This window comes from Gymnogyps californianus, chromosome 4 (genome assembly GCF_018139145.2).
Source record: "Gymnogyps californianus isolate 813 chromosome 4, ASM1813914v2, whole genome shotgun sequence".
NCBI classification, from domain to species: Eukaryota; Metazoa; Chordata; class Aves; order Accipitriformes; family Cathartidae; genus Gymnogyps; species Gymnogyps californianus.
In genome coordinates, this window is record NC_059474.1 from 26815951 (window position 1) to 26840517 (window position 24567).

At 40.4% G+C, this 24567-nt stretch overlaps 1 protein-coding gene across 10 annotated transcripts in view; it reads right to left on the bottom strand.

Moving 5' to 3' along the window:
• Window positions 1-24567, bottom strand: part of APBB2 (amyloid beta precursor protein binding family B member 2) — a 135867-nt gene that overhangs the window by 89506 nt on the left and 21794 nt on the right. For 5 of the 10 annotated variants that reach the window (XM_050896692.1, XM_050896691.1, XM_050896687.1 and 2 more), the window contains exons 2-3: window positions 21296-21364; window positions 16274-17074 (exon numbers count right to left, since the gene is read on the bottom strand). In XM_050896692.1, coding sequence (XP_050752649.1) covers window positions 16274-17074; window positions 21296-21314 — 820 coding nt within the window. In that variant the 5' untranslated portion in view covers window positions 21315-21364. The remainder of the gene's footprint in view (window positions 1-16273; window positions 17075-21295; window positions 21365-24567) is intronic. The other 5 variants (XM_050896684.1, XM_050896689.1, XM_050896685.1 and 2 more) reach the window with 1 other exon arrangement.

Sequence of the window (24567 nt, forward strand, 5' to 3'; positions counted from 1 at the left end):
TGGACATGCCAAAGGGCTGCAGGTGGTCTTGGGAAGCAGGAAAACCACAGTTACATAGGATGAGAAGATTTCCCTTTCTAGATTTATATTTACCTTTGTTGCTGTGCAAAAACAAAAGACTGCAAACAGGTCCTACAGGATTAGGACATATGGTTTCCAGAGCTGTTTTTCTAATGCACAGCCTTCACTTTTCAGTCTCCTTCACCACACAGATATCCATCTCCTGGTTTTTATTAATTTCTTAAAGTTCCTTTACTGTTACTCTTCTGATCTACTTCTTAAAATCCTCATATACAATGGCATACAATTAATTACCTTTTGCCACTCTGGAAGGATCAAGGTCACTGAGTTCTTTGAAAATAGCAGCTTGGTACTCACTGACAGTTGAAAAAGTTTTATGTTAGAAACTAAGATCAAGACAAAAATCCTTATGTCTACCGTTTTCATGTAGAGTTGAACTATCACAGGACTAGTGCATGCACGTCCACGTGCCCTATTATAAAAATGGACGTAGCAGAACTAGAAAAGACAAAGACAAAACTGCTTCTGCAGTTTGAGACATTGAGTGTAGTAGGACTCTTCAGCTTGGAAAAGGAGTGACAAGGAGGAGGGAAGGATGTCACAGAAATCTTCCCACCATTCATGATTTTTACAGAAGGCAAGGACTGAAAGGAAATAATCATTCACTGTTATTTACTGCTTCCTATAACAGAAAAGCAATGGGCACCTAATGAAATTATTGGAGAGCAATTTTATAACAAAGGGAAGTACTTTTTTCATATAACACCTAATTAAATTATGGAGCTCATGGTCACAGGATGTTGTGGATGCCAGAAATACAAATGAGACCAAAAATGATTAAACAAATTCATGTTAGAAAAGTCTATCAAGAGCAATTAAAGAAGATAACATGAATGACATACTAAGTCTGAAAGCCCTAAAACCACCAATTGCTGAAAGTGAAAAAGATGTAACGGGGGAGGACCACTTTATGCTAGCCCTGTTTTTTGTTTTTATTGCTCCCATAAGTTTCTGCTACTGACCACTGTCAGAGGCAACCTATAAAGAACCACACGAGCCTAAGGTCTGCTGGATACGCCCATTCTTACAAGCTGGTGTACTATCTGGTGATGTACAAAATGGAACTGTAACCTCTGTAACTCTTGTAAAAGTGAGCTGTGGCTTCCAGTCAGTATATTAGTTTGCATTGGAAATAGTGGAATTAACAACATTACTGAAAGACTTTGATAAAAGTAACCACAACAATTATACTGGTCAGATTAAAAAGCCACATCTGATACGAGAACCCTGAAACCGATATATCCAAGCTTCCTCTAAGGGATATATTTATTCCCGGAAGGAAAATCCACAATAAATTTGTTCTCATAAGTACAAAAGTACACTTTCCTACCCTGAGATACACAATAACCTCATATGACAACAGCAATGCAGGAGTTATGGGACTGAATATTATTATCCTTGCACATTTGTCAGCTTCAATTTTATATTAACATGTATCTAAAAGGAAGATGTTACTACTTTTATACCAGATTGTACAGAGCCATCTAATAGATAAAAATTTCTTTACAGGCAAATACATCTGTCAGGCTTAAATATCTTTATGAATAAGGAAAGGGGAACATATTCAAACTACCACGAAGAGCAGTAACTAAAAGCAGATCTCATCTAGTGCTTACTGCAGAGCTGACTGCTCGAGAGGTAATTAACACCGCTTAAACTACAGGCTTTTACATATGACACTTATTACAGTTCAAAAGAGCTCTTATGTCAGTAAATGTTTACAGTCTTGCTTCCCTTATATTATTTGCATTCCTGAAAAATTCAGAAATAGAAAAGAGAGGTGACAGCAACATACTGGATGTGAGATGCTAGTTAGAAATTCACTGTTTCTGCACTGATAATGAATTCTCAGTGAATCCTGCCAGCTTCTGAAAACAGAACTAGCCCAGATAAAAGACTGTAGCCAGCACAACATACAATCCTGACATAGCATCTGTAAAGTGATAAATCAAAAGAAAGATAACTAAGTCAAAATAACCTGATCTGGTGGCCTTTACGCTGACCCTTTTGCAGTAACGTTACCAGAAGGAGAAAACAAAGAGAGTTTTCTCTCTTCTAAACTTTGACCACCACCTTACTCATCAGCAAGTCATAAAATAACAAAGCACGTCCCACCAAAAGACCTTTAGCGTATTACCAAATGAGGTGGTAGATTTGTTCATCATTGCAGAATTCAAGCTGCAAGGCTCATTCCTTTCAAAAAGTTTACTTTTAAAACACTAGAGAAATGAAATACTACTCTTGTGAACGAATGCTTGTTTTCAGCATTTTGACAGAAATTTTTACAATTTTGTCTTGTGTCCTGTGATATCTGGTACTTTTTAAATCCCCAACTCCTGGAATCATGAGAAAATTGCAGCTTGTCCATTTAAAAAAAAAAAAAAAAAAAACAAAAACAAACACACACCTCTCACTACAACCCACAGAATCTCCCATGTGTCTCCCTCCAAAAAAGCTGAAAAAATAAAATTAGAATGAAAGCTTAACCCTAAAAGATAAACAATGACCTAAAATTGATTCTTGTTTTTAAAGACACATTCTTTTTAGACTCCCATTTGGGGACAAGGTGTATTTGTTTCAAGAAAAATTTATAACTTTGTTTTCATTTAGTTTTTAATTGGTTTCTTGGTGTAAATTGAAGCATTTATTCTTATTCATCAGTACTACAGCCTTTATAAATGCATGATATCTATAAGCATTCTTGTGTAATTGAAGAGAGGATGTAAAATAAATGTGTTAATAATAAAAGAGCAACATCTGAAAACTCCTTCCCCTCCCTTCTCAAGAGCCTTTCTGCTTCCAGTGCTCAGTCTGTCCACTTGCCCTGTCTGCAGATGGGGTGGTGTAGCAGAGGAAAACAAAAGAGATCTACTGTGCAAACGCTAGATATGTTCCCTCACCTACAGTAAAGCTTCTGTTGGATACTTGAATATATAAAAAGTAACGTTAAAAAATTACAACCAGTAATTACTATTACTAGAGTATTTCAAGTGTGGTCTGCAGGAAGCACAACTTTTAAATCAGTAGATTTTGTCTGTCTGTTTTGGTTGTTTTTTTTTTTAAATACTGTCAAATAGTTATTATACTGATGTTAGCAAAATTTGGAAGTAGTGAACCTGAAACACTGGTCGAACACATAGATAGCATCTCCACCTACTTCTGGCAGGGAAATCTGAGAGACAATCCACCCCTCTGCATCATTCCTGGAAAATCACAACTCTTCCTGAGTCACTGCTCAATTGATTTTATGATGGGACAGCTGAAGCTTGTCACAAATTAACAACAGCCTCTCTCAAGTCAGAGACACCTGACCACCCAAAAAAAGGCAGATTTCCTCTAGGAAGCGTTAAGCACTCTGTACCATGCACCACTGTTTTCTGGACCAGCTCCTTGAAACTAAAACCAAAGTGGATGTGGACAGAAGCCACTGCGAGGAACAGAGAATGGGGCAACTTCCATGTCACCCTACTCCCAAAGCAGCTTCTTTTAAGAAACTGCGTTTTCCCTGTGAAGTAATTGTAGGATTAGATAATCTTAGGAAAGAGGAGCTTCCCATAAAGAAGTACACTTGGTATATTTGAAGTACAGAAATCTGGAGTATAGTTATGAAAGTGAGAATTCAACTATGACATGAAATCAGAAGAAATACAGAAAAACAACCTTCTGTTAATGATCACACATTTATTTTGATAGTTGCATAAGGGCCTTATTTCCTATATGTACCCTGAATACGCATAGGCAATATAATTTTACAAAGCCCAACACACCCATTTGAGTGGAAAACAACAATCCTGTACAAAAAAAAAATCAAATAAACTTCTATGCCAGTGGAAGCTTAGCCGTAAAATCTCTATTTTTCTGATGTCTTCTTCCTACTTTTCAGATCTCTTTGTTAAAAGTGTTGGTTATATTTCAGCACAATTAACCATGGGAAATTAACGTAGTCAGGAGACTACCAAGTTCCTTAGTCGACCTGCTAACAGGCTCCAGTGGCAAAAAAACGGAGACTCATTATTCTGGTTTAGTTAAGCATGAAAGAAAATAAGGTAATTTGAGTTTACCATCAAATGTTATCTTGAAAGTCTGCTACAGCTACAAAGTGTGACAAATGGTGTTGGCTTCCCCACAAAAGAAAAAAAAATGGAACTAAATTTCAAATAATTTTACAAAAGCCAAACCAGATCACTATTTCTTATTACTACGTTGCTTTTGTAAGGAGCAAATATAGTTATGCTATTTACAATTCCACAAATGAAGACAAAAAGTTGTGTAAAGGTTTTGTGTGAACCAGCTTTCTGACAAAAGATTGTTTTTTTGACCTGGCCAAATTGATCGATTTAGGGCTGGCAAAATGAACAACAACAAAAAAATGTCCAAGGTATTAGTCAACATTCTTTGACAGGTCCCAATCAAATACAGGCTATAAATCGTCCCACATTTCTAACCCCAAAAACCTCACTCAGTATATCAAAAGTTGCTTTACCTTCAACTTTAGGGAACGACATTGGTACTGCTCTTATATTATTTAGACATTTCTTCTTCCCTTTGACCGCAAGGAAAATAAAGCAGTCCCAGGGGAGGAATTTGTGACGTGTGAAGAAGAAACTAGAAGTCTGGTTCATAATGTATTTTAAACCTATGTAAAAACCTTCGAGCTCTATGGATCACAAGTCTAAAACATCACTTGTCAATTCACTACTGAAATGATGAGCATTCAGAAAGATACCTTTACAGTATGAACTGCACACCATACGCTCTGCAACTTAAGCTGTCAGATACCAGCTGATCTTCTACTGAGCAGAATTTTTATTAACAGATAAAATAATTGTATTCAGTATCCAGAGCTAAGTGACATTGTCAACCAGAGCTATGAAAAAGTAAAACAGAAGTGTTACTTACAGTTACTAGATGCTCCCGTATAGTTCAACATGTACTGATCTGCTACCAGCATCCTTTAAGTTTGCTATATACATGTCCCAATAGCTTCATATTCTTCTGTGTAGCATCTCCAACTCAAATATGGGAAAATACACTGCTATGTTTAAACAGACAATTAGTCTAACGAGGAATCATGTTTTGGGTGGGAGAAAAGAAAAGCCACCCTCATTCCACTGCCGGCAGATGTAACAGAGGAAACACCACATGTTGACCATATAAATGACTGCATTTTCTAATAAGCCAGGAAAAAATGAGAGGGATGGCTATACAGGAACTACAGCAGCGTGTGCATACAGTACATTCTCTACTGAATTGATTCCAGCTTGCAAGACATTGATGTATTTTCTGACTGACTCTGCTCAGGAGACAAGCTTTTGAAACAGTACTTGCAGCCCACAAGCCTTTAGATATCAATCACATCAAGATTTAATCAGCTCAACTTTGGACCAGAACAGCCCCTCACCCTGCAAATCAACCCCTGGAAATATGTTGGTTTTTTCTCCTTAGCTGCCTGTATAAACACGAAAAGAAAAGGCTTAGAAAAATACATGGCAAAGATCCACTCTTTGAAGACAAAATTCTTCTTAAGGCTGCTAACCTCTGACTCCCCGAAGGTGCATTGCAGCAACGGCAGAAATTGATTTAGTGAAAGGCTTCTATTAGTGAGAGCGCTGTTCTCATCGCAATGTCCCTCCCCTTGCTATAATCAATAATTTAAGCAAAGCCAAGAATCATGTCAGCCAAAATGACCAGGGTAACTTGACTGTCTCTTTCTTGCAGAGTAGAAATAAAACTAAATTAAAGTCTGAATGGGAATGTATTCTAATTTAAAAATTAATTTGGCCAATCTGAGTTGTACATTTTGGCTTTCATTTTGAGAAGGGGAGGATGGATGAGCTCCTTTGTTCCTTACTGAAAACTTTTCAGGCTCAGGAAGGAGCCAAAAATCCACTTCTAAAAAGTAAAAGAAGTCATAACGTTAGATTTATTTTATCAGTTACGCACAAACAAGAAACACGCTCTACAGAGTTACAACTCCTACTTGAGACAGTGCTGCTATACCTATCTCTCAGTGCACTGCAACTATCTCTGAGTTAATAACTGAACAAGTGTTTCATATTTAAATTTAGCCCTGCAGAATCTCAATTCAAAAGCAATTAAAAACAAAATAACAGTAAAAATGAATTTAGTTAATAATAAATTATGTCACTGTTTAGGAAAAAACCAGTTTTATTAAGAAACAGTTTCATGAATAGTTCTGAGACTAACTACTTCAAGGCTTTTGCTTGAAAATCATATTAGGTAATAAATTAGTCCAGTGTATCAAATGATCAACATAACAATTAGTGGTTAAAAACAATCCCTGTAACACAACACCATATAAAAACGGATAAAAATGCCCCGGAGACACTATGAGCAGGGAGTAAAAATATATGCCTCAGATTTGGGGTTGCCGTCCCCCTCTCCCCCTGAGGATTTCTCATCACTGAAGTATCATGGATAAATCTACTGTGCAAACCGAAGGACATGCACCGCTAGGCTTTAGAAATCCAGATCTCAGACACTACAAGAAACCCACTTAATGTCATTATCTTGAGGTCTGTGGCATCCTGATATTGGACATTTACGACCTAATGCTGAGTACCCAGGGGCTCCATACATCTCAAAATGAAGCAATTGAACCTTAATGGCAAATGTATGTGCTTTCATGAGATTGCTTAAAAAAGGCTTCATGTCCCTTAAGGCAGGGACCATACATCCACTCTCAAGCAAGGACTGAGTTCAGAGCAAGGTCTCTGCAGCATGCCAAGTCCCATTATACACGACCTCTCCTGGCCCATGGAGATGGCTTGGTACTGCCCTGAATCTACCCACCTTCTCTTGATGCAGCAGCAATGAACCCAAGGCTGGCTGCAGCACCATCTAGTCCACATCTCGGTGGTACACGCTGCAGGTTTCTGTGTGTTTAATACACAGCTTGCAATAGCACAGTTGTGACTCAAGGGACCCACAACACCAATTCAGCCAATCCCATGTTGTTAATTAAAGCTGAATTCAATTTCAATCAGCTAAAGCTGACTTGTGTGAGAGTTCAGCACATGAGGAGCCAGTGCACTGAGAGACTGGGGTCTAAAGGAGCCACTAACTTGGGGAGATTAAAAGAAATACCTACAGGTGCAAATATACCAGGGCAGGAACTCGAGGGGAATTTAGGTCTGTGTCCCTCACTGCACAGACATCTCCATCCACCAGGGCCCGAATCCAGTCCTGAGCTAGGATTTGACCTTCTCTTAGCAGTACTTCTGTATTAAATAACTTTCATCCAGAGGTCCCCTGTTTTTGCCTACTTTTAAGTTTTCAGAACTTCTGTGAAATAACATCTCAAGCACACGCAAATTCCCCAATACTCACTTCTGCTGCTTTACTCTCAATCTGAGTCCATCCTATTTATTGTTGCTGTCTTTGTGCTAGTCCCGCTTGCCTAACCTACTGACTACAAACACCCCTGGCTTGCTTCCAGCTCCTGCTTATTCCAGCTCCCCTCAGTTTGTGCCAAGTTCTCATTTATCTCCACAGCTGCAGTTACTCTCCATTTGCTTCCCTCTCCAGTGGGTCCCTCCTCTCAACAAGCCTCCAGGTCACACTCCCATCTTCCAACCCTTACTACCTTCCTCCCCACCCCACAACTCTTCTTCTTCCCCCATCAGCTTTCTTCTCCGCTGAGAGCAGCAGTGAGACAAGCTCACCACTGCTACTAGGGCTCGACGCTGGCATTGCTGCAGATGCTCAGAGAAACAACCACAGTGGCCCAGGCTTTGGATTTCCACTCTGCAGGGGATTTAGCTGCAAAAGAGGCAGGAATCACTTCTGAGCAGGAAACTCCCAAAAGTGTACCAGCCATGCCCAGCATTGTACACCTAGGTGAATCACTGCTACCCCAGCAACTGTAAGATCCTCCAAAAGCTCAGGGACCACTGTAAAGCCTAGAGACGCATCCTGCTAAGCGGCAATACCGTTTCTCTACCACACCTTCTGCAGCTGAGACACAGGAGCACAGAAGACGACAAAAAAGCACCCAACCAGGCTGCAAAGAGTTCCAGAGCACACAGAACCCACCTAGCAAAATGTTCTCAGCTTGCCTTAACGAACAGGGGGCCGCAGGTTAAGAGTCCTCCCAAAGGTAACACTGTTTTTTCCTTTCCTTCCCCACAGATTTCTATACCCATTTCAAAGCACCAATCAGGTGGATTGAAGTTTGGCCTGAGTTCTATGCAGCATTCAGAAGTGCTGAGGCAGAGGTTTACTGGATCAATTTTGGTCGTAATTCATTATTACTTGCACAGCTTTATGAACTGGGAACTTTTTTTTTTTTTTTAAGGAGGGGCGGTTAGTCTGATATTAGTTCATGGTGGCTTTTCTTCTGTGCAACTTCCTGCCTTACCATCCCTCTGAAAGAGCTATCAGGATCCTGACTTTTCCCCATTATCTTCTCTGGTTTCTCTTCTGTGGTTTGTTTTCCCTTCCTCTTTGCTTGGTCCTGTGTCTGACTGGACTTGAACTCTTTCCATGGTCTCAGGAGAGACCTGTGAAGACATACAGTCCTAGGCACAGAAGAGCTTTTTCAGCAAGATGCAATCAACCTCAGAGAGGACATGCAGGATCCAGAATTATACCTGTCCATCCCTGAAACAACAGAAGCTTGAAAAGCTTCCAAAAATAGTTTGTCAAGTTAAGTACCAGACATGATTAAGCTATTCACCACTTCTGAAACTCAAGTTTTCCCTACAGATGCTCAGAAGTGTCTTCCACTTTGCTACAACACACAACAAGCCCTGTATAAAAAGCACGTCCTAATATCTCTTAACATTACACATCAGTGTAAACTGCACTACGGAGTTAGTGGAAACTTGTGGTGCTCTGAAGATCTTGTGAACTATTCTACAGCTTCCACCCAGGCGGCAGTACGACACTGGCATTCATTTTCCTGTGTTGTCTTGCCACAACATCTATCCCCCATTGTCACCTTTCACTTTCCCCCACCAGTATTCCACATGTTCCAGCAGCCAGGCCTGCAGGCATTTGTTTACCCCACAACTATACATTTTACTGAGTAGAAAATATTCATTTTTAAAACACTCAAAATCATAGCACTGCACTTACACAAACAGCACTCTGATTTTGTCCAGATGAGGAATTATGTGCTTTACTATGCTAGCAAGGAAAGTGTCCCTGAAAAGACAAGCACCAAACAAGAAATAAAATATCAAGGGCAAAATAAGCCAGCTTCTTAAACTCCCATCAAGTGGCCAGAAGTTCAGCTGGAATAACGTCAAAATTAATGAAGCTATGTCAGTTAGGACAGGGCCACATTTGACACTATTTTAGCCAAAGCACTGAGCTAGGGACAGCAATGCTTTGGTAGTCAAGCAGAGCCACTAGAAGGCAACTGTCTTTGAACGCAATCTCCCCCGGCCCCGGAACACCCAGGGAGAGGTGACAGGCTGGAAGAGAGCTGTGTTTGGAAATAATACGACAAACCATCCTAGACCCTTTAGGCACAATGTAGCAGAGATTAACCACGGAGTGATTTTTAAAACAAAGCCAGACCCAGAAAGGGAACAAATTTTGTTTCTGCACTGCAGGGTAGACGTTGCAGGCTCTGTCCAGCTGGTTAACTAATTTGTGTTACGAGATGTGCATCCCACTTAGCCTGCGGATGCTCCTCCAGAGTTCTTGCCTCCTGTCTGCTGCCTGTCTTGGACACCACCAGGCACCTCAAGGGACACCAGGCAGGCAAGTTGAATCAAGCCCTCCCTAGGGAGGAAAATGAATGGCTCTGATGAAATAAAGAATCATTCTTCATCTTTTTGGTAAACAGTGAGTATGAAACTGCAACCATGACCATACAACAGGTCTTGGAAAGCCTCTTCTATAGTCCCAAATTCTGGTAATTGCAAACAGAGTTTGGGACAGGATGCTAACCACTACTGTATAAAACATCTATCCTCCCATTCCTGAATTTAAGTACTTTAATTCACTTTTACATACCTATTTTTATTAACTATCCCAAATCAAAAGGGTGCTGATCACCGCTCTTTACTGTGGAAACTTTGGGTTTCAAGTCAGAGCACTTATCCGAGCATTCAAGATATGGATTTAGGTAGCTCCACTGAGAACCACAGGGTAAAACCAACCTGACTGCCCAAACGCAGCAAGTGGTCTCCCTGTGCAACTGATAGCAGCAGCATGTACTCGAGAGAGTCATCTTTCAAGTTCAATTTACTATCAAGTTTAATTTATTTTATGGCCTTCTACCAGTAGACCCTGAATGCTGATCATTACTGCAAACATTGTGAACCCGTGTGGCCTCTTAGGTTTTATTTCTTTTAAACTGGCTTACTTTTTCTTCCCTAAAATCCTCTTATAGGGGTAGCTAAAAGGAAGATAAACATGCAGTTAGTTACTCCACATACAGAATGTTACCAACACCAACACTGGGGATATACAGCAATAGTCACATTTCCTATTTCATGAGCAGTCAGCAAATGGTCAAGTCAAGTCTGAGACGATAAAACATGCACTGTTCTTGATATGTGGTTATCAGTAACATGCAGGATTAAAAAAACAGCTCAATATTAAAAGTTGACAGGCTGTTAGGAAGCATAGCAGGTGTGAACTAGAGCCTTTTATTCCCAAAAATCTGAAAATTGGATGTTTACCTAGAACCCCAAAATTGTATAGGTCTTAATATATTCTTGCTCTAGTATTATAGGACTTGTTTATCCACAGTGTAATTGAATGTATTTCTACTACCATAAATCTTTTTCTACACTCAGGAACACAGAAAACATGTTCTGTAGTAAATAACATACTTGTTGTCTATATCAGACAGGTACTGCAAAGGAAAAACGGTGCTTTTAAGAGGACATCCATTTTAATTTTGTCAAAGATGCTGGTTAAAATCAGAGGCAGAACTGACCATTGGTATAAATCTTTCTGACTAGTTCATGATTTGCTGTAATTTTTATTGTATTAGAGGGCTATTCTACCCAGACGTACTGTTATTTCAGAATACCAGGCTCTATTTACAAGAGTGACACTCCTGATCCCCAAGGGCCAGTCTCATTGTTGTCATTTCTGCACGGGGTTGAACTCGTTTATTTGTAACCAGCTATTAAACTGCCCTCCCGGATTTGCTCGGAGACCAGCAGCAGACAGGCATTTGGTATATGGCAGTCGCATACAGCAGCGGCACTCCCTGAAAAAGAGGACACTTCTACTTTTGATACTCCTTTGAATTGACTTTTTTAACCAGGGAGAAACAAGCCATTGTGCGAGCCAAAGGCTGAGAGGCCAGGGAGCTGGAGGAGGCTGCTGCCCCTGCGCAGCCTCCTGAAGCTCTGAAGAGAGCAAGGAGGGCGACTGTCCCAGAGCAAGAAAACCTGCATCTCTCTAGCACCGAGTGTCCCACATCTCAGGGACCTTCCTAATTATGGGGCTATTTCCTGCTCTGGAAGGCGGGGGTTTTGTTCAAATTAGGATAAAACAGGAAACGAAAGCAAATTCCAGTATTTTTCTTGGCTTTGAGGCAAAGAGAATTCCCTTTTTCTTTTTCCAGGGAATTCTCATTCCTAATTCATTAGAGATTATTACATAGAGAGCTGCACTTTTCTAAGGAGGGATAACTTTCCACTGAAACTGTTTTTCAGGTGATAAGAAGTTTAAGAAATGTGCCTACCTTCTACAGACATTCTGATGAGCTTCAGCCAAAAAAAAAAAAAAAAAAAAAGCCACAAACAGAAAATGGCACTAGCATCACCCTCATCCTCCCCTAGCTTTGGGCTCTGGAGCGTCCACTTGACTCCCGCTGTTTGCGCCACACAGTCACAAAATGTAGGTGAAACTGGTGAATACATAGAGACAAAGAGAAAGAATAGGCAGAGGGTGTAATAACACAAGATGTGTTTCCTTTGAAAACTAGACTAAGGAAATTTTCTGGAGAGAGGGAGAGGAAGCATTCGCCGTAATTTAAAACCAGCTCTGTGCCATTTGCAGTTTTAAAGACATCTGGAGCTGGTCTTTGGTAGCCCACAACATGCTCCCTGAATGACAGCAGTCGGTCCTGAGGCCAGTGAAGGAAAGCTGAAAGTCCTTATTAAAAAAAAATCTCCGAAAGCCGAAGTCAATGTAGTTCTTGTCAAGAAGAAGATATAGATAATTTCTTTGGAGGAGAAAGAAGAGTTTCCTCAAAACACAATTCTTATACTGTACTGTGCTTGTGGTGTTCGGTGCCCCCATCATTAACGGGCTCTATTACATCTGTTTAACAACATTACTAATCAACAACATGAACATTTGTTTAATATCCAGCCAGTTGTTTTGCATCTTTAAATTGAGTTGTCTTATTTTTGCCTCCTCATCAGAAAAAGAGTCAAGTCTCCTGAAAACACCTTTTCATTAGACCACAAATAAAAGTATCCTGCCCTAAGGAGAGTTCAGGAGGATTTTGTCTAAACAGTGATGCATCCCCAGTGCAAAAAATTAAGCTTAAGAGTGAATTTTTCAGGGCCTTTGAATTACGTACCTCCAAAACAAAACACGTGAAAACAAAACAAAAAAACCACCAACACAAAACAACATTAAGTTTTCCAGGATTTGAATAACAAATAGAGGGAAGACAACGACAAAACAATTCAGAAGCCCTGGAAGTAGTATATTGTAATTTTCAACAGTGTCCTCTCAGTAAAATGGTATTTCTGTCATATTCCTATGTATACTAAAGTGCTAAATATAATCTCTGGATTGAACATTAATAATTCTCCACATATCTGCTAGATTACACTCTTTAATGGATTAACTGTTCTCAAAACTGTATCTTTTTTTCCCTTCCCAGAAGCCATATGACTAAAACTGTCTACTTTTGCAGATTTTTCTCCCAGATGCCTTTCTCCCTTTATTACTGGAGCATAAACACAAGGGTTGGAGAGTACTGAGCTGTGAAGATCCCACCCGGATGCAGTGGCAGTGAGGAGCCCTGGCCATGCCCAAAATCTCAGACTTCCAGGATAGGCACCACCAGGGCTCACTGCATGACTCCCCAGTCGGAAGGGCATCCCTTCACCCATGCTGGCACAAAGGGACAACAAGGAATGAAACATTACACTAAAAAGACTGAAAAGATCTACCGCAGGGGAAAGCACCATGTGCCTTTGGAGCAGATGGCCTGAGCAGGTTGGGGCAACACCTCCACTGAAGGGATGTTTAAAACCAGATCAGACAATCACAACAGAGCCAAGATACCACCAATCCTTGCTTTCTGAGGTTTCTTCTTCTTGCCTACTCTTAAATGTGGGCTCTCACATCTACTCCATGACCTCAGAGTGGCTAGATACGGCCCCCTGGGTACCTCTCGGGTTTTCGGTCAACCACCGCTGACATAAATGCATTGGATGCATTTTCTGCTTGTGGGAAACTACTACTCTGTCCCCAGCATGGCAGAAGTGTGCAAGGGGTTTTGGGAAGCAGCAAGTGTTACTTGATTTCCTTCAGCACTTCCAACTCCACCCACTGCTGTAGCACTCAAGTTATTTGGCAAGTGAGGTAACTCCCATAGCTTGACCTGGCACTGTGAGAGGCGAACGCTTGTCGATCAGCAGCACAGTAACTCAAGCAATGCTTGGGAAGGAGATGGAAAAGGCACAGGTGATTACAATGCAAAACACTGAACTGTTCTTGACCCTGCCTCAAAAAAGAAAGTTCAGTTCATTTACTCAACTTTTATTTCACCTCTTATTTTATTATCCTTCACACATCCTTGGAGATATATGAACTTGCCTACGGATGGCACATTACTGAAATCTAAAAGGCTGGAGCCCCTGAGAACAACTAGAAAATTTGCCCCCAGATGAGTAAGTCTGGAGATATTTGCACCAGTTGTGATTTCTGCTTTTTTTCCCTACACTAGCAGCGTTGCTTTTCGCACCCCCCTTTCCAGCCTCCCAGAAGGAGCTGCAGGGGAGCCTGAGAAACCGGCTGGTTTTACCATGTCCAAAAGCCGTCCTGGCATCCACGGCAACTCGACATTTGATTTCTTAGCTCTCTTCTGTCCTATCAATTGATAGTTCCTTTCAGGAAGAAACTGGAAACACCTAATGAAACCATTTTATCAGAGTGGAGGTAAATTCAAGATAGCCAATAACCCTAACAGACGGATGTCTCTAAGATGCAAGTTGAAATAGTTGGATGTTTTCAGAGTCCATGAATACTTATATATACAGGCATCTTAAAACACCAGCGATCCAATCCCGTATGACAGGTCCTATGTCCTACTCTGTGCTCTCTGTCAGTGACCATGGGGATGAGGAAGAACCACCTCTACCACTTGGATCTTGAAAGGCAATTTTGAGGTTTTCTAGGGCTTTCTGTTTATTTTTAACTCTTTTCTTATAGAGACTGAACTCTGATATCTGGACATCTGCTCTTCTATAACTAATACATTGGTTGCTAGTATGGTGAAGGTCGCAGAGAATTTTAAAAAGCCCTTTATTCTGCTTTAGAAGAGTGGTGAGCTCTGAGGGCTTTACTAATTGATATTTTTTAATTATTTTTTTTTTAAATGAGGAAACCCCCTATACTCAGCAGGTGAAAGTTCCCCTTTATTTCCGTACTGCAAACAAACCACAGCTCAGCTAACACGTTCTTACTTAGATAAGTCAACTTGCCAACACCTCAAAACAGGTCAGAAAATCCCCCTTCCCGAGTGCTGAAAGAGCTCATACACCACACAGTGGCAATACACAAGTGGGAAGAAAATTTTAAACACATTATTTAAAAAGAAACAAAACTTATGCTAGCTCTTAGCATCTTAGGCCACCCTTACTTAATTAGACTACTGGGATTTACTTTAATTTAGTTTTCAGTGAATATAAATTTTCTACCCACAGTTTCTTATTGACAAACCTGGGGCAAATGCAAAGGCAGAAGGAGCCAGCAAGCTCAGCATTAAGTTATCTAAATATCTCCTATTGATAGTTTCTCCAGAAAATGTTATTAGTGATGTCACACATATTATATCAAGTATCCCAAGAAATAATATTAACTCAAACAGCTATTTTAGTAAACTGAAAACTTTTTCATTTTGCGTGTGAAGAGGTGACTTCAGGGAAATTTTCTCTCTTAACAGCAGAAGTTTGTTACATATCAAAAAGAAGAACAGAAGATCCATTATATGTCACATAGTGGGGATTTCTCGTTGTGATTTTTAAAAAACCCTACACATTAAAATAAAAATCACTATTGTCATAATCATGTATGACTGACACGTAATGTAGCTGTGGATTTGGACCATGGTGGCCTCCAAACAGTATATAATCTCTGTGCTGTAATAATGAAATCATTTAAAATACAAACAACATATGACGAACTTTAGCCCCACTTCACCCTTGAGAATCGGATTGCCTCCCCTCATTTTGACAAAGTTGTACCTTGGTATACTGGCTTGGATATAAAAAAAGTGACAAAGTCCATTAACTAGAGTAGATGAGATCTCTAGAGTTTTAAAAATAATGCAGATGTGTTGTAAACCACAACAGAGCCAGTGCAGAAGTCATCATTACTGTTCAAATAATTAATGAGCCCAGGCTTCCAAAATACAAAATGCCATGGTTTCAGCTTCTAATTTACAGTATGAAACTGCTGCACAAAGAAAACAAAACACAGAAATTAAGTGACCCAAGGTTTGGGAAGACTTTTTTTAAAACAAAAGAATATCATCAAATGACTCGGGGCAGAGGGGGGACACTCACAAAGATTTTGAATTAGAAAAGTAAAAATCTTTTCTGAAACCTAAAAATCATTGCTCAGAAAAGTTTGTTTGTTGTTGTAGGCAGCTATCAGTAGTTTAGCATCTCCAGACAATCATGTACTTCTCACAACATGTACCCATTGATTAGTGAAGAGTAATTATTTATAAACTAGCAAAAGGTGCAGTCAGCGTATTTTGAGGACCCTGTCTACAGTATTCACTGATGCCTTTCTTAAAGCAGCAGTAAAGCCACTAGGACCAAGCAGGAGGCTGCGAAGCATTCCCAAGCTGACAAGAAGCTGCGTGCAAGGCCAGCGCTTCTGTTTCAATGCAATCCACCTCCCCACCGAAAGCACTACTAAATTGCCTCTCTCCTCCCAGTCACCAGCTGAGAGGAGTTAAGCAACGTATTTCTAAAACAGTGGCTGCAAGCAGCCTTTACTCGCGTACCTGTTTCATCGGGCGAGCTCGGCGAGGCGCTGTCCTGGGACAGCGTAGTCCAGCTGGAGTCCTCATCGCTTGGGGCCAGGTTTTGAATCCTATGGAGGGCACAGTCTGTTTTGGCCCCAGTTTTCGGGTGGTCTTTCTTAGTCTCAGGGCTTGATGACACTGTGGCAACTTGGCCATCCTCTGGGCTTGACAGCTTGTTTTGTTTCCGGGGCAGGACTTCCCCATTGACAATAACGGTAGAAGCCTGGCTGTTGCTTTGCACAGATTTATCTTCCATCACAACAAAACTCTGCTCTAGCTCTCTAGCAGATGTCTCTAGATCTGCGTAGTAATTCAGGAAGCTCTTGGTCCTCCTTGGCTGTGAGGGTAATACTTCACAGCCAGAGGAATCCTGCGGGATCGGCTCTTTGCCTTCAAACTTCTCAGAAGTTACGTTCATGCCCACAGTGGTACTGAGGTTTTTGTTAGGATCCTGCTGTCCCTGCTCGGCAGCTTTCCTGAGCTGGTTTTCTCCATTTTTCACCAGCTTTATATTGGCAGAGCTGTTCCCCAGAAGGGGCTGTGCTGCTGGATCGGAAAGACCCATGGCTGTCTGAATGTTAGTCAGCGCATATTTCTTCCTGCATTTTGGAGGAGTGCTGTTCTTGGTCTCCGTGTGCCTAATTTCCGCATTCAGAAGTTCGTTATGAGAGGAGCGCAGGTTAAGGGTGTTTGGTGGGGTGGCAGGGTTGTTGCGGTTCACAACGTCTGTCGTGCTGCTGCTTGCCATAAACACTGCCAATGCGTCCACGCCGGAATCGACTAGAAAAGCAAAAGAAACAGTCATGAAATACATTCATTATATACACTATTTTGCTAGGGCTTCTGGTAAAGGGAGGTGGCACTTTACATAATTGCTTTATAGTAGGAAAATTACCACAACCTAACTGGGTAAGAGAATAGACAAAAGCTTAGCTTATTAAATAAGGAAAAACAGAGGCAGAAAAATATTGAGAGATCATCAGGATCACGAAGATGAGAAAAAGCAGAAAGCTTGACCCTATACAAGGCAGTTTTTTAATGTCTGATTCTGTTGCAGGTAGGCTTGGGGACAGGAGAGGTGCCCTTTGCAAATGCCTGGGAGTCTAGAAGTAGTCCTTACCATCATTTCATTTTAGTATTTCACCTCTACCTCCTACAACGAGGAGGGAAAGAACCCCTTGAGCGCTCATCACTAGGAAGCAGAAAATTTGAGAAATTTCTAAGCAGACCGCAGGCAGATGCTGCTCCTTTTTAATCTAGGGTAGAACTCAAGCACTGTTAATTTTAAGCCTGACTGGCCAGTCAGCTGTTGCCTCTTAACACCTGCATTTTCTCTGCTCTTTGTCTGTCCTTCCCCCCCCCCTTTTTCTTTTTTTTGGAAGGGGGAAGTAGAGGGTCAGAAGGCAAGGAATACAAAAAGTAGAGTATTTCACAATACTCTAATACATTTGGTTTGGGGGGGGAGGGGGATCCCTTGACGAAATATCCTGCTCTAATTCAATCAACTTTAAAAAAGAGCTGCTCCAGAGATGAAGATGGCTCACTATTTCTACAGCTCACAAAGTTCAAACTTAAGGATAAAATCTACATCCTAGGGCAGAGTACACATATTCCACAGTCAAATAAAACCATTCTTTTGTCTACCTGTAGACAAGTTTCTGATTTTTATTAGGCAGGGGCACAGCTCACATTTTGAAAAATATTATGTCTGTTGAGGGAACAGATTTTTAGACTATGAAAAAAATCATCAAAAGTATATTTTTTTAAAACTATCATTTGTTCCTGTACTGCCTATTTATGGCTCCCACTAATCTGCACAAATACTCCATGAACACCTTAATTTACATGCTGTAGTAGTCACTGTTGTTTGACACCTGGCAACCAAATTAGAGGCCAATTAATAAATCACTCCCATCTGCCACAGCATGAAACACCCTTTCTGTTGTTCCTAATTCTCAGATATTACTGACTGCTTATATTGCACATAAAAATGTGTCTGGGGCTTATCCCGGAATGAAAAGCTATAATTTGAGCTAGCTGATGACAGATCATTCCAGCTGAGTTGTGCTGCATCCTTGTATATTTGATACATGACAGAACCGACTGCTGTACAGATTTATAAGAGATTAAATACATGGGTTTTAAAAGAACATATACATAAACACAAAGTGAAAAGGAGCACTTCACAATGTTACCTAAATGCACACACAGTTGCTAGTGTTCCCTCTTCTTTGATGTACACTGCCACTTCCAACTATCACTCTGGTTCATTTAAGACCAAGCATACTCTGTTCCCTGAATCACCCACCTAGAACAACTTCTAAAACTTGTTCAAAACAGAATTTAAACAAAATGTTACAAATTTTCATGTCTGCCATTTCCTCAAGCCCCAGTCAGTCAGTCTAGACCAACTGCAAATTCTTCAGAAGATGGATATCTCCACGCACACTGTGCAAAAACCATCAGCTTAAGTAACAGTAAACAAACATCCTATAGACAATTTCAGCTTTAGCCACAAAAGACTTCTAAAACACAACCATCACATAATTTAAAGGAACTTTATAAATGTACGTCTCATAAATACATCAATAAATGTTGCTTTCTGCATCTTGCCTAAAACCAACCAAATCTAATGTAAGCAAGGTCACATCTGATCCTACATAATGTTACCAAAGCACATGTTTTTATCTAAAGACACGAAATGGCCTGTGTTTAGGGGAGTGGCTTCTTTATATTTTTTCTGAATCAGTTAAGAGTCTGACAATCTGGAAGTCACATAAAAAAATAAATTAATAGGGCATGATAATTTTGACCCACTGCCTGACCTTTAGAACCTACAGAATTGCACAGTATCTATGGATTTCCCTAGATTATATTTTAATTTATGCTTCAGCAACTTAAAACAAGCATTTATTTTTTTCATCAACAAATACAACTGCCACAACCTGAAACAAGACTAAAATTTATTCTTGTTCTTTGTTACAAGTGAGCTGCTTCATGCAATGTTTGCCACTTTTTACCACTGAACAAATTTCTTAAAAAATTATAATCTTCCTAGATAAAGCTTAAGTATCCGCCTGCCAGATTATCTTTAGCCAGTGTCCTGCCATTAGCATTTCACTTATCAAAAATATTGTAAGAATAAGCACATAGAAACATTGAAACAGAATGTATTATGTTTTACTAATCTGCTTGATAAAGCTCCCCCATGGATTTATGATGAACATTGGCACATTGATCAATGACTGAGCCAAAACCTCCAGAAGTATTTGCGACCCAAGCAGTGTTTGTAAGTTGGGTGCTAAATTGGGTTGGTGTATGATCGTAAGCAGAAAAATGTCAAAATGAACCTTTCACTAGACACCACCTCCCCTCCTGACCCCCTTTCAAATGATCCGTTGATCAAATAATCATGATCAAATGACCAATGCACATGCAAACAGTACCACAAGGTGCACACACAGAGAAGCAGGCTGTCCTCTCAAAGGACAGGCACCTGCTCGCTGGCCATCACTCTGCACTCCCAGCCAGGCTCTGGAATACACACAGCCAGCTTCCCTCCACTCTCGGAAAAAGATATAAAGGTGGGAAAAAAGGAAGCAACAAAAGAGGCAAAAAGAGAATAAGAAATACAGATGGGAAGGGGCAGGTCTTGCGTCTCAAGGGCAGAAGCTGCTACCAGACCAGGACTACCTAAAGTGCTGGAAAAAGTCTGAATGCAAGGAAATGCCTAAATGCACTGAAAAAACCTAGACTGAGCAGTAGAACAGCATAAAAAGCAGCAATAGCCTGTCCCTCCTCCTTTATACAGGACACGGTGATGCTGGAAATACATCACTTTTCCCAGAGGAAGCACATCCCAATTTTCTAATTAAAAACTTCAAGGAAATGCAACTTCTTCCTGTGTCTGTAATTTCAAGACTGAAATTCCAATCGCTGACTTCCCGTATCTTTTATTTTGTCTCTCCCACTGACCCTGCCTCCTTCGCCATAGGGGTACCTAACACACACTGGTGCTGCACCCCTCGCCAGCTAACCAACACCCTGTACCAGGGGTCCTGCACCCAGGCACCCTGCCACAGGCAGACCCCATCCCCCCTGCTTGGGCAGCTCATCATGCTGCCTGGCCACCGGCAAGGAGAACGCTACTGGCACAGGGCACCCTTTTTTCAACTCCTCTGCTTTCTGGTGAAAAGCAAACACAAACGGACAAGCAGACCAGGAATCACTGAGTTGACATGTATATCTCAGCTAAAGCAGGTAAACGGTGGTAAGTTATAAGCGAGTAAAAATAGGGTATTATAATAAAAAATATTGGACTCTGGTGAAAAACTACAAATGATTAGGACGTTATCATTACTGGGAATAATAACAAATGTTGGTGCTTATATAACAAATGTTGGTGCTTAAAGACAGCACTGAAGTAGGCAGAAGATCTGTCATAGCAATTCATTAATGGTTTTAGCTTGCTTACTTTTTAAAACAAATCATAGTGCATACTTCTAACGTTTAGAAACATACCTACAGATACAGATTAATATACTTTCACCACTATAATGTGTTTAACACAAAGTAGTCCCAATTTTCTAAGCATCATAATAATACAAATAATGCTATTACTTGAATGGCTTTTATTGATGTTTTTCAATCTTGTCATAAACCTTACAGAGCTAGGAGGAGAGAAAATGCCATTGCAAACAGAAAACAGTGCATGACCAATTTGTCTTTACCTCTAATAAGACTTTTTCGCATTGTATTGTCTATAGGAATAGTTTTTAAAAAGCTGAATAGAGAGTTTATTCAAAAAGGCACTGTTGAAAAGAAAGTGCTTGCTCTTTTTCATGTATAAGAAAGTATATTTTATGTATAAAGAAAGTGCTTGCTCTTTTTCATGTGTAAGTGCAAAATGAAAGCAAAATATGGGCCCGGGAAGAAGAAGAAGGAGAAGAGGAGGAAAGTTTCACATATTTGCATAGCAGAATCTTTTAAAGGGCATCTGACCTGGAAGTACTTCTGACATGGCTCACGGGGCGTCAGCAATGCATCAGGAAATAGATTATAATTTGTAATCTGAAAAGAGGGATCATTTAAGAATTAAAACCAAAGGAAAACATAAAATAAAAATACCACATTTCAGAAGCTTCTGAGAGACGTTAAGCATTCTAAACAAACCCCAGAATGTAACAGTGAGGATCTTTTGAGCTTTCAATGATATTTGACAGTCATTAAAGTATGGGAGAGGCTAGTCTACAGCAATGAGAACAAGTAATTAAAAATAACTATGACATTTTTCTTAAGGTACGCTTTTCTAGGAGCACAAGTTCAACAATATTCTCCAGTTTTAATCAACATACTGTAGCAAAAACTTCATGACATTAGAAAATCTGGGTTTTTCCCCAATTACCCAACTACAGCTTACTCAGGAAACTACAGCAGCGTTGGTAAAAATAAACACAGCAGTAAGGCATGTTCACATGAAAATCTGCAGAATGAGATCCAGCATAGGAAACTAAGAAGCTGTCATGGTTTAACGCCAGCCAGCAACTAAGCACCATGCAGCCACTTGCTCACTCCTCCCCGCTCCCAATGGGTTGCAGAGGAGAATCGGGGGGGGGGGGGGAAGTAAAACTCATGGGTTGAGATAACAATGGTTTAATAACTAAAATAAAATATAACAACAACAACAACAAATATTATAATAATAATAGTAATGAAAAGGAATATAACAAAAAGAGAGAGAAATAAAACCCAAGAAAAGACAAGTGATGCACAATGCAATTGCTTACCACCTGCTGACTGATGCCCAAGTACCAATTCACACCTCCCGGCCAACTCCCCCCTGTTTATATACTGGGCATGATGTTCTATGGTATGGAATATCCCTTTGGCTAGTTTGGGTCAGCTGCCCCAGCTATGCTCCCTCCCAGCTTCTTGCACACCTGCTTGCTGGCAGAGCATGGGAAACTGAGAAGTCCTTGGCTTAAGACAAGCACTACTTAGCAACAACTAAAACATCACTGTGTTATCAACATTATTCTCACACTAAATCCAAAACACAGCACTGTACCAGCTACTAGGAAGAAAATTAACTCTATCCCAGCTGAAACCAGGACAGAAGCATAGTCTGCAGGGTTGATCCCACAGGAGGGAATCATAAAAAGGAAGCTAGGCAGCAAGCTCCTGTACGGAACCCCTTCCTGGCCATCTTCTTGTAAGTAAACCATTTTGCCTTAAAGTCTCTGGTTTGGATGTGAATGACACATACACTGGGAGACAAGGTATTTCTATGCACTTACGACTATTTCTGCCATTGCATCTTGGAAACATAGGAAAGAAATAATACAAACCTTTTCTTAAAGCAGATTTCCTTTCTGCAAGGATATCTGTTGAGTACAAAACATTTAATGATAAACTTATGCCATGGGGCTACAGCCTCAGGTCCTGTACACTTTGGGTCTAGTTAAAGCCTAAGCAGCTGAAGAGAACGCCTCCATTATACAATGATTGCAACTCAACACTAGCTAACTTCCTCTGCTTCAAAGGGTGAATTCCAAGGTTAAAACATTAGCTCTTAATTAAGTATGCTAACACACTGTCTTCTCACATCTGCATTCATTCTTCAACTAGGACCAGCTAAATGGTAATAAACAGATGCCAGCCGAAAGCATTCTAATAAAGTCTAGATTTACATTAATGTAGCTGAAATCAGAATCAAGACTAGAAGCTTTCTTAGTGTCAAGTGTCATCGTGCTCCTTCTTCCCTACATATCTGCAAATTCCAGGGGACGTTAAACACTTTCAGAAGGGAAAAGGAAGGAAAACACTTGAATGAAGTGCTGTGGTAGATCAGAGCAACCAATGATGTTCCTACAGCCAGTGGTTTTCTTCTTGCTGCTCCCTCCAGCAATGATATCTCTGCCAGACTGAGCTTGGGAGCTGGAGAGAGAAAGCTCAGCAAAGCTGGGAAAGCAAATTCTGATGGTGGGCAGAGCAGTTCTGGGAATGCAAGAGCAGGAAAGGAGCAGGGCTGCAAGCAGCTTGCACGTGTGCTCTCAAACTCATCTGCAGACTCCTCCACACAAACCTCAGAGTTGCTGAGGATGGAAAGGATCTCTCAAGATCATATAAGTCCAATGCCCCTGCCCAAGCAAGGAATCACTGCTGCCCTCTCCACTCCACCCTGGCTCTGTCCTCACATCAGAGCAAAATCACCACTTCAACCTGCTTGCTAAATGCAGCTTCTCCCATTTCCAGCTGTTTCTGCTTCACCTAGTCCTACTGAAATCACCATCCGGTAACCAGCTTTCTGTCCTGGCTCCTCCATCCTCAAGTGGCACCCTGCCAGCCCCTGCTGCCACAATAATGACGTTTTTCTTTTTAGAGCTAATCATGCTGCCAACCGAATGCAATAGCCTAGCAGCAGTGCTGTCTCTGTTCTAGCAATGCTCTTATTAATGGAAATCCATAATGCTGATCTGTCTTTAAATAATGTTATTAAGGAAAAAACAACTTCAGATCCTACAATGAGTTCTAGCACTCAAGTGGAGTATGCCTTCCTGTTTGCCATTTTTTCCCTTTCCCTTCCCACACAGCCAATTTCCTCATCCAGCAAAAATTCAGAGACAAGATGCCTCTCAGAATCAGATTCTAACAGCTACAAAGGAAAAACAATTAAAAAGACAAACACGCTAAATCCATTGCTCCTTTACTTATAATTTTATTAAGATAGATATATCTAAATAATCAGTGTATATTTGACTATCTGACTGAAACTCCATGTTGCAGACGACCTGGGTCATCTTATGCTACTACAACATTCTTAAATCAAGTGATCACTTGGAGAAATAAAGAGCAATTCTTTCATTTATATAAGGCATAACCATGACATGCAATCACGACTAATCCTGCATTTAGTAAGGGAAAAAACAAGATGGCATACTAAGTCTTTTCCAAATTCAATTTTCCCCCTTTAATTAGATTTTCCCCCCTGTGTAGAATGGAACAGTCTGGCAGGCAAAAACAGTGTTGTCACGGCATGAAGATGGAGTGTGTTTTATCTATTGGCTACTTGCAAGCACAGATAATAAGACCTTCTGTCATCGGATCTATGCATTCACAGCAACATTTGCTAAGTAAACCTCAGTCATTTTTTCTAATCCTGTTGTGTAAATTAAACTCCTGAGCCTTAATGTTCTTTTTTTTTTTAATCGACATATAAGTTACCCAATCTCTACAATAAAGATCACACCTCAGACTTATTTGTTAATTACAAA